Source organism: Leptosomus discolor, chromosome Z (genome assembly GCF_034619465.1).
Source record: "Leptosomus discolor isolate bLepDis1 chromosome Z, bLepDis1.hap2, whole genome shotgun sequence".
Lineage (NCBI taxonomy): Eukaryota > Metazoa > Chordata > Aves > Leptosomiformes > Leptosomidae > Leptosomus > Leptosomus discolor.
Window position 1 is genome coordinate 69,434,710 of NC_141419.1, and position 12,592 is coordinate 69,447,301.

Consider the following 12,592-nt stretch of genomic DNA (forward strand, 5'->3'; position numbering starts at 1 on the left):
ATCTCTTGACTTCTATGCTACTCTGAGTCCCTAACTCTTCAGCCCCCGCTGTCAAAATCTCTCACGTGTATGACTTGCGTTTGTCAGTTTTTGCTTACTGCTCATAAATTAACACTATCCTTTGGCTATTCTTGTGGGAAGTGTTGTCACGGATGGTTTTTGGGTCATATAGATAAGTGGGGTTTTGAACCTGCATGCACACACTCTATGCTCCACCATTCAGCAGTTCGGAGCTTGCTCCCAAGCCCAGATGATTTCACCTCTAGGAAACCCCCTGTAACACTCAGTAGAATTCTTTGTTGCATTTCATGACTGTGCCCTTCAGAAATCTGTTAAGATATAGTTGGTGCATTAGTCACCCACTCCTACTGCAGACCAGGCTCAGAAGCATGCCCATAACTCTCTCTTTAAGAAAGTGATTCATTTTAAACAGAATTTTTTTTTTGTTATTCAATACTCAACCTGAAAGATGCCATGGTTGCCAAGATAAGTCAATAATTTGCCTATCACCAGGTAGGCTCGAATCCAGTCTCTGATTGCAGCTATCTACACCCAGAAGGGAAATTTTCCACAGCAGTGAAGTTTTCTGAAAATTTCCCTTTGCTGCTTTAGCAGCCACAGCTATTGTGGCTCTGGTGGCTTCTGTGCCCAGAGAGTTATTTTAAATGTTCTCTGACCAGACTTAATGGAGGTGGAGTTTATAGTCACATCTGATTTACAGCTATGGTGATTTTTGTCTACGTGAGGGCTCCCAGTGCTGGTGCCAACAACATAGATGCAGCGTCTTTGCAGTGGTGAAATTACTTTGAATGGGGGAAGGAGTCAGGAAGTGAAGACAGGCAGGGTCTTCTGCTGGCATTATTTCTACAGTATCCAAACATTCCTATTAGAGTGAGTCAAACTTACCTGGCTTTTACTGGTATCAGTATCTCTAATTCTCATTGATGTTTAGGCTAGGATTTTTGAAGGAGTTTGAAGTACCTGTATAAGCTTGATTTTGTTTGCACTGCTGGTGTCTCAGACACGCTTAAGAATCTCACTGTGACTTCTTGCAAACACCAAGGAGGAAAGTTTCTGTTTTTCTGAAGGCTTGTTAGCATTTCGTAAATACAATTCATAACTGAGAGCTCAAGTGTCCCTCACATTGTCATTAATAAACCTACTACTTGTGTTCAGCCAGCAGCAGCATAGATGGTGGAAGGAATAGGAAGTTTGAAGAGCAAGTGTGAAAACCAGACTGAGGACAGTGTAATGTTGATGGTAATCATTATGCTTCTTTACAGAGAAGATGAAGAACTCTCTGCTGGCAGTTATCTTTTTATTTGCAACAGGTGAGTTTTCTTTTGCTGCATAATTTACCACTGTTTATAAACAGTAGAAGTTCTTAACGTTACTCAAAGGCAAGGCTGTACGACCGAAACTGTGACCGGACGGAGTTCCGTGGGTGCAGAACACCCAGTGACGGTTTTTGCTGTGCCTTTTACAGCTGTTTTGCTCAACGACTCCTTTTTACCCCCCAGGCTCCTGCCGCTGCACCAAGCGGGACGTGCCCTTCTGCCAGCAGCTCCCAGGTGGGTAAACCCCCCTGGCGTCGCACCGCCCATACCGCACGGACGCACGTCACCGCCGCGGGAAGCCCTCCAGCCACCAGAGACCGCGCGCCTCTGCGCCCCCCGGCCCGCCCCCCAGACCCCGCCCCCCCGCGGCCCCCGCCCTTCCGGCGGCGCTGCGGGCAGCGGCCGTCCCGGCTGCTGGCGGCGGGGGCCGCGGTGTCGGCGCGGGGGGCGGTGGCGCGGGGGGGGGGGGGGGGAGGGCGTGGTGTCGGCGCGGGGGGCGGGGGGGCCGCGGTGTCGGCGCGGGGGGCGGGTGCCGCTTTCCGCGGGGGCAGGCGCCCGCGGCAGGCAGGCAGGCGGGTAGGCGGGCGGACGGGCAGCGGTCCGCAGGCTGCCGGTGACTCCTGCCCGGGGTGAGGCTTCTGGGCAAATTACCGCGGTTTTAAAAGGCAGCGGGACCTGTAATTTTATGTGTGACGATTATTCGTGCTTTACATTTAACTGATCAACACTGTTAACGGTAAAAAGGACCAGCCCGACGCGTTTCAGTGGCGGTTGCCGCACAGCAGCTGGTGGCCATCTGCGTACTTCACGGTGGATTTGCTGTAGGCAGAAATACCCTACTGGCTACGAGGCGCAGCAGAGAAGGCAGGTTTTTGAGTACGCGGTGGCAGTGGATAAGACATCATCAGAACTATGTTTTTCTGAAATTAGCCACAGATAATTTTCTAGGCCTTGCTGTTAGCCAATCAGGCTAAATTCTGCTAAAGCATTACTGAGAACACCAGTTCTAGAATGAAAAAAAATAAGCTGCTTTTTTTTTTTTTTTTTTTTTTTTTTTTCCCGAAGAAACTGGATTGTGATGACTTTAGAAAAGAGAAAAAAATTTTCATTTCTTCGTATAGCTCTTGGAGCACAGTCATGGTACAGGACTAGTACTAATTTAGGGCTGGGAACAACTAATAATATGCATGTTCTTTAAGGGGAAACAGTACAGTAGAACAAAAAAGCACTAGCATAAAAACGGATTTGCATGTGGACACTAACACCCACAAATAGAACAAGTGAAAAAACCCCAGTGTGTAACATTCATTATGTTCATCTGAAGAAAGTAACACAGAACTTCAGCATATCAGCACTGTGGTGGTGCATTAGGCTGTTAGTTGAGCTAATACACTATTTCCACATAGAAAGTCTACTCTTTTGTCTTTGTTCTAATACCATCACCTCATAGAGAAACCCAAAGGGTTTTTGTAAGACTGAGAGCATTCCATAAGCAGAGACAGGTCTGCAATGCTGTGGGCACCACTTGGAACTCAGTTAATAGAAATTATTTGGGGAAGAAGTTAGTACTTTAGTAGGAGACTGAAAATGCTTCCTTCTCATCACTCTCTTGTTATTTCAAATAGTTTCAGGAGCAGTATGTTACAAACATATTAACATGAAGTGTTACAGCACATCCAAAAAGGTTTTGTTTTCAGGCGTTTCTTAAAACAACAGCAAAGATAAAGCACCAAGTAAATGAAAGGCTTCATTTGGAGTAAAAAAGAAGAGTGTGCGAGCACTTGATGCTTTCCGCAGAAATTAGAGCACCATGTCCTTGGGTGAGGTGGCCAAGATTTGGTTTGGTGGTCAGACTAGGAAAGCAAAGAATTCAGTAGTGATTTACATTGCTGTAGAAACAAGGAAGACCTGATCTCCATCTCCCCGATAGGAAGCTGTGCATACCTAAACTGATGAAGCATAACTATTAGAAAAGCATGTTTCTTTTAGTAGGAGAAAGGAGGTGTCATAGGGTGAGGGTATTAAAGTCTGGGGTATACTCATCTGACACACTTTTTAGTCCAAATCAACTTTTAACTTAAACATACAGCTGCCATCTGAACGATCACAAGAATACCGAGGATATTCTGTAACTCAGGTTGTAGGAAGAAATGGCTGAATGAGGAAAAGAGGAGAGCTGATTCTTTATCTCATAACCTAGGTTATGAGATACCATAACCATGCTGTAACACCAAATCCAGAGACAGACATACTTACTTATCAAATAGCAAAACATTTCTCATTCAAGATTGATAGGCCTCTTGGTAACTCGTTAAACCTGCTAGATATAAAGAACATGTAACTCGTCAGGAAAAATTCATTTTTATCACCTTAAGTATCTGTACCTGTTGAGATCCCTATCTACTATTCTTAAGAGGAAAAAAAAAATTCAGGTCTTTTTTTAAAAGTGTGGGTGGTACTTTGAGACATCATGGCTGATTCTTCTGAACTAATAGTTCAGACGGTAAGACACAAAGCAAAAGAGAACAGTCATATTTTATCACTACCATTTCTGATAAGATGTTTTTGAAATACTGAATACCGAAATAAGCTTAACCACCAGAGACTAAAAATGTCATCAGTGTTTGATTTCCCTTCAGCTGAAAAATGTATATGTTCATTCGCAAAAAAACCCCGTATTTTTCTTTCCAAAAATTAAGCACGAGTCATTTTGTACATAAACTTATGCTCCTCCCGCTTTATAATGTGATCTTTATGAAGCTGGTAGTACAAGCAGCATATTGTTTTTCTCCAGCAATAGTGCATTCTTCTGAACTCCAGATAGAGATGACCAATGGTTTTGGAGTAATTCTGGAGTCTAGTCAGTCAGTTCCACTGTTGATAATTAGCTCTATGCTGCAGCGTATAATGGTTTGCAAGAAACTCTTGCCAGTTGGAAATCACGGAAACGTCACGTTGGCTCTTGGTGTTACTTGCCAAAATGCAGCCCCTCTCTCCTTTTTTCCCCCAACTTAATTGCATGGCACTCATTTCTGAGTCGTTTCACAAGGGTGCATGCGGTCAATTCTGGCCTGTACTTTCAAAAATGTCTGTACGTTTGTGGTTTTTAGCAGTCAATAGACTGCTCCAGGCAGAGCTGTTGCCAGCTCCGGTTTATAATCCCTCGGGTGAACAGTGCCTCCCTTCCGTTCAAGGCATATGCTCCTGCTTCTCCAGGGCCCCCGAGTCACAGCAACTCCGTCCAGAAGGGGCTTGCTCTCCAGATCCAGAGAACCCACCAGAAGGCAATGCTTTGAACAGATTTCAGCAAACAACTGAGTGCTTCCAGGAACACATTGGCAAGACAGGCACTATCTGTCAGATGGGAATGGTGTGAAGCCAGAGCAGAGCTGGGAGATAAAAATCTAAGGTCTCTTAGGGCAGAGGTTCACAGTAATTTTGTCAGATATCTGGTTTAAGGAGATTACCTTGCAAAACCTTTCCTTGAAGCAGAGGGCCAAAAGCTAGTAATGCTTCCTTGAATATATGCAACTTGTTCCTGCAATTTTTGTGTCACAGGATGCAGTAGTGCTTCCAGAAGTGTAAAAGAGCTTTCATTCAGAATTGGGAAGAAAAAAAAAATTAAGCTTTAAATAAATGCAGGCGCAAGCAACAAGCAAGATGTTACTATTATAGGAGAGAAACACAGTTCAAAGGTGTAATAATACCACAGCTGTAGGAAAACCGTAGCAAGCATTTCAGCGCTATTTTGTTGAGTACATACCAGCTGGTAATGGCATCATACAACACAGGAAGAATTACCCCTTTCTACCTTCATGTAGCGAAACGAGGTTTTGCTTGGAAACATTAGGACTGGTAAGGTTTAATCTTTCCAAATGTCTTTTTCCCTTGTTCTAAACATTAGTGAACTCCTTGCCTTGAGAGTAAACGTGGTGTAAGGACGCACACAGCTAGTTCTTATTTTATTGCACAAAAGGGTGTAGCCTGTTTTGTATTTGATTTTGCTTCTCATGGCCGCCTCACACCGGTTAATGGCAAACAGTTGCCTGTGATGGGTCTTTTCTAGTCCACATGTTTTCCTCTTGCAGATTGGGACAATGAATTGGTGTGCTACAAAGAAGTAAGTGAGGATCTAACCTGTACCTGGCTGCCAGTACCCAGTGCTCCAAATATAATTAGTTATACCATATTCTTAAAATGGTAAGTCTGAAAGGAATATCAGAAAACAAAAAGCTGTCATTGCTATTTGGCATCATTCCTACCTGCCAGAGTTTTTCTCCAATGTATTTCATCACATTGTAAGTTGTTACACACTACTGGTCAAAAACTTTTTTCACATCTCATCAATACCTATTGATTTGGTAAGAGCTTGGTAAGAGTGTGGTGGGTTGACACTGGCTGGACACTGGATGCCCACCAAAGCCACTCTATCACTCCCCTCCTCAACTGGACAAGGGAGAGAAAATACAACAAAAGGCTCGTGGGTCAAGACAAGGACAGAGAGATCACTCACCAAACACCATCATGGGCAAAACAGACTGGACTTGGGGAAATTAGTTTAATTTATTACCGATCAAATCAGAGTAGGATAATGAGAAATAAGCCCAAATCTTAAAAACACCTTCCCCTCACCCCTCCCTTCTTCCTGGGCTCTACTTCACTCCTAATTTTCTCTACCTCCTCCCCTACAGTGGCACAGGGGGACGAGGAATGGGGGTTGGAGTCAGTTCATCACACATTGTCTCTGCCACTCCTTTCTTTTCAGAGGAAGGACTCCTCACGCTTGCCCTGCTCCAGCGTGGCGTCCCTCCCACAGGAGGCACAAACTTCTTCAATGTGAGTCCTTCCCACAGGCTGCAGTTCTTCACAAACTGCTCCAGCATAGGTCCCTTCCATAGGGTGCAGTCCTTCAGGAACAGATCACTCCAGGGTGGGTCCCCCATGGGGTCACAAGTCCTGCCTGCAAACCTGCTCCAGCATGGGCTCCTCTCTCCATGGGTCCACAGGTCCTGCCAGTAAACCTGCTCCAGTGCAGGGTTCCCACAGGGTCCCAGCCTCCTTCAAGCATCCATTCGCTCCAGTATGGTGTCCTCCATGCGCTGCAGGTGGATATCTGCTCCACTGTTAACCTCCATGGGCTGCAGAGGGACAGCCTGCATCACTGTGGTCTTCACCAGGGGCTGCAGGGGAACCTCTGCTCTAGTGTCTGAAGCACCTCCTCCCCCTCCTTCTTCACTGACCTTGGTGCCTGCAGAGTTGTTTCTCTCACATCTTCTCACTCCTGTCTCCAGCAATTGCTATTGCACAGATTTTTCCCCCTTTTTTAAATACATTATCACAGAGGTGCTACCACTGTCACTGATGGGCTCAGCCTTGGCCACCAGCAGGTCCATCTTGGAGCCGGCTGGCATTGGCTCTGTCAGACATAGGGGACACTTCCAGCAGCTTCTCACAGAAGTCAGCCCTGTAGCCCCCCCATTCCCAAAACCTTGCCACGCAAACCAATACGAAGTGTCGTTATTCATCTTTCTATGCCTCCAACACACTGTTTGAAACACTGTTGCCAAAGATCACCCTAAATCAATTACTTTTATTTGCACCTATTGATTTGCATTGAATAATCAACACTAATGCATTCAAAGTAAAAAAAAAAAAAAAAAACCCAAAACCAGACACTAAGCTGTTTTTTATTATACATTATATATTATATCATGTATCCAAGGAGATGTCAGATGTGGCACATAAAAAAAATAGATTTTTAAGTATTTTCATGCAAATCTGAATTATCAAGTATTGGTTTAATAAATGGAATGAACTTGTAGGGTTATTCTTAAACTGGTTACTTTAAAATATGGGTATCTTCAGTTGCGCCTTTTTTGAGAAAGCTAAAATAAAGAAGCCAGGTAAAATGTAGATAGGTAGATTAAATCAACATCTGCCCATTGGTTTGCTAAAATCAATAATTTAAGCAGTTTTCTGTCTCAGTACATGCATTACAGAACGGATTTTACTCATTTTATATCTATATATCTGGGATCTCCCATGAGATTAAGGGTATGTTTAGAAAGAGGGAAGTGAAATCAGAAGACACGATCTTTGCCATAAGACCATATCATGGGGTACACAGGGTACAACACTGTATGCTGTTGGCAAATTCTGATGCACATTGCTGATTATTTCGCCACATAACCCAGCACTCTGCATTAAAAGTAAGCTGTGGCTAGGAGCACCTCCTAATGCTAAGGAAATGTCACTGCACTGGGAAATACCCCAAGGTGATCTTCTCCACATTACAGAGGAGCAAGGCGATCACCTCAGGGCTGGGGTTACTCCCCGCATCGCCTTCAATATTTTCCTGGAGGCAGCAGCAGGTGCCAACTTGCAGCAAGCACTGAACCCCACTGCATTTGCTGTCTTGTCTCTTGGGTCTTCCAGGAGCCCAAATTTCTTGGAAGGGGACAAGCACCTGTTAAATGGCTCTGCTTCTGCAGAGATGCTATCAGCTGAAGTATTTGTAAGCTAGTTGCTTTTGGAGTCCTCAGCCAAAATCAGACTATGCTGTTGCAAATGTTATGAACAGAGAAGGCGGGGGCGGGGGGGGGGGGGGGGGCGCGGGGAGAGAAGAGTGAAATAGGAGGTGGGTGCAGGAGGAGGGAGGCAATTGCCTCACAGTGATGTTGATTTTCCCAAGCCAGAGCCAGGACTTGAACCTCAGTCTCCTAGGCTTCAACCCAGTGTCATAAAGAAAAACTTCCTTTCTCCATTTTTCTGAGGTTAAAAGGAAAACAAAAAGTGTTTGAAAGGGATTTTTGCTAGCCTAGAAGAGGACATCACACCTTTCTGCAAGTAACATCAGTTTGACATTGAAATCGTTCCTTATCCTTGCTCCTTATGATTTAGTTGTCAGGAAGAAAAAAATTAAAGAAAAACACTCCCACAGAGAAGTTCCAACCAAGTATTCGAAATCATGTTTTGAAATGTTAATGCCTGATTCACAACTAGTCTGAAGCAGAAGACAGGAGAAACTTCAAGTGGTTTTGTTCAGTTATTAAATATTGTATTGTGATCAGCACATTTAATACTTGAAATATGTAAGTAGGCTATCAGTATGCCAGCCCATTTCTTTGAGAACATTGAACCGGCACAGCTTTAACCTTGAAAAAAACCTGTTCTGTGTGTGGCAAGGAGTAAATGAGAGACACATGGGGGAAAAAAACCCTAGGCAGAACAGGAACAGCCTCCTATGTAAGGCCTTAAACGTCTTGGACTTTTTGTGCTGTGCGCATTAGGTATACCAGGAGATGTCTACAGGGCTGAGGAATGAGGTGGCATTTAAACATCTTTGTCAAAATCTGGTCCTTTCCAGGAACAAAATCAGAAGACCAGCATATAACGCATAAGAGGTTTTTCATACCTCTGTGTTAATTTAGGTTCAGGTAATTGGGAAATTTTGCTGTTCAAAAGGAATTTATGTGCCCCTATGGCAAGTAGACTTTATGAAGTAATTTCTAACCTACTTTTATACCATCTAAATGCTCTTTATATCCCACTGTAAATACAAAAGAAGGCCATACGGATTTTGTCTGGTATCATGCTGTGCCTTACACGTTTAAGGAATTTAACTGTTCTCTACTGCACAACAAAGATTTGCATGTTTAAATTCACTAGAGTTACTAGGGTACTGGAATTATGCTTGCTGTTTCCAGCTACTTAAGCCTCACATTCAGGATTTCGAGACATTGAACTTTGTATATAGGTACCTGGAAAACTATCAATTGCTGTAATGATGCTTTCTAGGGCAGGGGGAGGAAAGAGTAACTATAATCCAATAAAATGGTTTTCATTCTGCTTCATTTTCTCTGAAGGGACAGAATACCAAAACTTTTTCAACTAAACGTATCATCATCTTCCATCACGATAGAACGGAAGGATCTCTACATGAAGCGATCTGCATCTATTTGGATAGCAGTGAATTATGCCCGTGACAGCTGCGTGAAAGGAAAGAACATCTCAGTCACACCAAGCAAAGCAGGTACAGTGTCTTCACAAGCTGTGTTACTGCAGTGCCCAGCTGAAGCAGTGGAAGCATTTTCTTAAAGATTATTTCCAAAATTGTACTTCCCAATATACACTTGTTATTTTTACTGATTTAGAGAGCTAAGATGCAGTTTGGCTTCCTTGGATGTTTACTGAAATCTATAGCGGAAGTCTATCAGCTTTTATGGGAGAAGGATTTTACTTTGAATCATTTGCTATAAAAGAGTCATATCCAGAAAAATATATAGTGATATTTGTGTACAGTACTTAACCAGATTCCTGTGCCCTCTTTGATGGTTTTCTGAACTTCTTTATTGGTTTACAAAGAGCAGGTTGACTCAGTACCATGCACTTAAGGAATTCTAGTTGTAGAGCATTAACATTTTGAGAAACCTTTTCAAAGTTCAACTCTTTTTGAAGGCTGGTTACCCATTACAGAGTGCTGCAGGGGGGATATGAAAAAATAAAACCTATTAACTGTGTCCTTTAGATGTTTATTTAAAGATTTCCTGCAGTATCTGATCACTGAGGTAACTCAGAATCATAGAATCATTAGGTTGGAAGAGACCTCTAAGATCATCAAGTGCAACCGTCAACCCAACACCACCATGCCGACTAAACCATGCCCCAGCGTGCCACATCTACATGTTTTTTGAACACCTCCAGGGATGGTGACTCCACTACTTCACTGGGCAGTCTGTTCCAATGCTTGACTACTCTTTCAGTAAAGAAATTTCTCCCAATGTCCAATCTAAACCTCCCCTGCCACAACATGAGGCCATTTCCTCTCATCCTATCACTTGTTACCTGGGAGAAGAGACCAACGCTTACCTGGCTACAACCTCCTTTCAGGTAGCTGTAGAGAGCGATAAGGTCTCCCCTCAGCCTCCTCTTCTCCAAGCTAAACAGCCCCAGTTCCCTCAGCCGCTCCTCATCAGACCTGTTCTCCAGACGCTTCACCAGCTTCATTGCCCTTCTCTGGACACGCTCCAGCACCTCAATGTCCTTCTTGTAGTGAGGGGCCCAAAACCCCTCGTATTCGAGGTACGGCCTCACCAGTGCCCAGCACAGGGGCACGATCACCTCCCTGCTCCTGCTGGCCACACTATTGCTGATACAGGCCAGGGTGCTGTTGGCCTTCTTGGCCACCTGGGCACACTGCTGGCTCATGTTCAGCCGGCTCTTGTCGACCAGCACCCCCAGGTCCCTTCCCACCAGGCAGCTCTCCAGCCACTCCTCCCCAAGCCTGTAGCGCTGCATGGGGTTGTTGTGACCCAAGTGCAGGACCCGGCACTTGGCCTTGTTAAACCTCACACAACTGGCCTCAGCCCATCGATCCAGCCTGTCCAGGTCCCTCTGCAGAGCCTTGCTGCCCTTGAGCAGATCCACACTCCCACCCAATTTAGTGTCATCTGCAAACTTCGTGGGGGTGCACTTGATCCCTTCATCCAGATCAATGATAAAGATACTAAGCAAGACCAGCCCCTATCCTGAGCCCTGAGGAACACTGCCTGTGACCAGTGACTTTAAGAGATTCCCAAAATTTCACCTGCTCAGAGTAATCACAGTCAAAGAAAAGACAGTGCTTCTGACTGCTGCGGGGGCACTAGCAATACAACTCAAATTATCACTATGACCTCTTCTGGAGGCTTTTGTCTACCTTGAGTTTATTGGAGGGAAAGACAAAAACGTATTTGCACTTACAATTATAAACACAGCTGCTGAAATTGGAAGATGTTCTAGAAATTTTTTATACAATTCACAATTACAGGTACTCTTGATTTTGCTTTTCAGACTCACTTAGAATAGCACCTGCTTAGAAAAAGGGTCTTCCTGATATATGTAGAAGTACTCACAAAAGAAAGGCAAGAGGAACAACTGTATTTTGTTGATACCATAAAGATACAGCAATTCTTTATTTCCAGTCTTTCTAAAGTCTTTCAGTGTTCAGTATTCTGTGCCAAGTCTTTTATTTTTTAGAAACCACACCTGACAGCCATAATTAGCAAAGCTTTGCTGCTTCTCTTGCATTTATAACAGCTGCATGTTCCCCATTTTAGGGAAATGCTTGACACCATCTAACCTAAATGCTTATCAGATCACAAACAAATTGATAATAAAGTGGGACCTACCTGCAACTCCTACACCATACGAGCTGAGATACAGAGAAGCACTCGCAGAATCCACTCAGTGGATGCTGGTAAGTACTTCCACATGAACAGTCACTTGAGAACACGGCGCGCCTTACTATCAGCTCAGCAGTACGTAGCATGTAAGGCAGGAGATCAACAGGATGCTACTGCAGAGCGCAGACAACATGGATAGCAAGGAGGCACAGCATGCAGCCAATTTGTGGGCAAATCTCACAAAAGTCTCTTAGTTTTGTTCTAACAGATCCTAAGCTGTTTGGGAAAGAAAGATTAATAGCTTTATACAGAGGAAAAAAAAAAACTAAAACAGAATGTCATGTCAGCTGGTTCATTATTCCATCAATGAGACACTACAACCATCGGTGGTGCAAAAACTGAAGAAGGTATCAGAAATGCTGTACAAACCCAAATCCTGATTACAGTTTAAGTGATGGGCAATATTACTCTCTTTTTGCTGGTATCATTAGATTTTCAAACTGATTAGAGATCAGGTTGCTGTGAGTTTTAAGGTAACAATTCACACTTCACGCACTTTCGTTTCACATCAGTTTTCCAGATTTCTTTTTTGACAAGAAGGGAAATAATGTCTCTGTGTTATGAGATCCATTCCAGATGCATTTTAGGGTGTGCAACAGTGAGAATATGGTGCAGCAAAAGGATGGTGCTTAAAACTAAAGGAACTGAGAAAGAGGTGGAAAAAAAAGTCATATTTTCAGCAAGATCTGCAAGCAGCAGCAATAGCCGCTTATCCTGCCCCTTGCCATTCAGCACATCATGCAAAGCCTTAGCCAGCAGGCATGCACATACACATGAATTGTATCATTGAGTCCCTGAAATTGCCTGTTTTTCAAGCTCTGTTATCCGTAGTTGTATGAAGAATGTGTTTATCAGGTAGAACAGAACTCCAAGAAGAAAACTGTCTAAGAAGCAACTATTCCCACTTCTTGGGCAATGCTACCCTCCTGGGAGTCTCTTCACCTCTTTTGTAACATCAGAATCTCCCATGTTCTTCCCTTTATATGAGAAGACCTATGATATTTTTTCCATTTCTCTTGTAGCTGGCTGCCG

The 12,592-nt window shown here is 43.8% G+C and overlaps 1 protein-coding gene across 1 annotated transcript in view; it reads left to right on the forward strand.

Annotated features, from left to right (window-relative positions):
- The first annotated feature begins 1,288 nt into the window (after positions 1-1,288).
- The window catches only part of LOC147413308 (interleukin-6 receptor subunit beta-like), a 31,571-nt gene continuing 20,267 nt past the window's right edge, over positions 1,289-12,592 (forward strand). The window contains exons 1-5 of the mRNA XM_086480393.1: positions 1,289-1,331; positions 1,521-1,571; positions 5,426-5,537; positions 9,203-9,369; positions 11,435-11,574. Of these exons, the coding sequence (XP_086336519.1) occupies positions 1,289-1,331; positions 1,521-1,571; positions 5,426-5,537; positions 9,203-9,369; positions 11,435-11,574 (513 nt within the window). The remainder of the gene's footprint in view (positions 1,332-1,520; positions 1,572-5,425; positions 5,538-9,202; positions 9,370-11,434; positions 11,575-12,592) is intronic.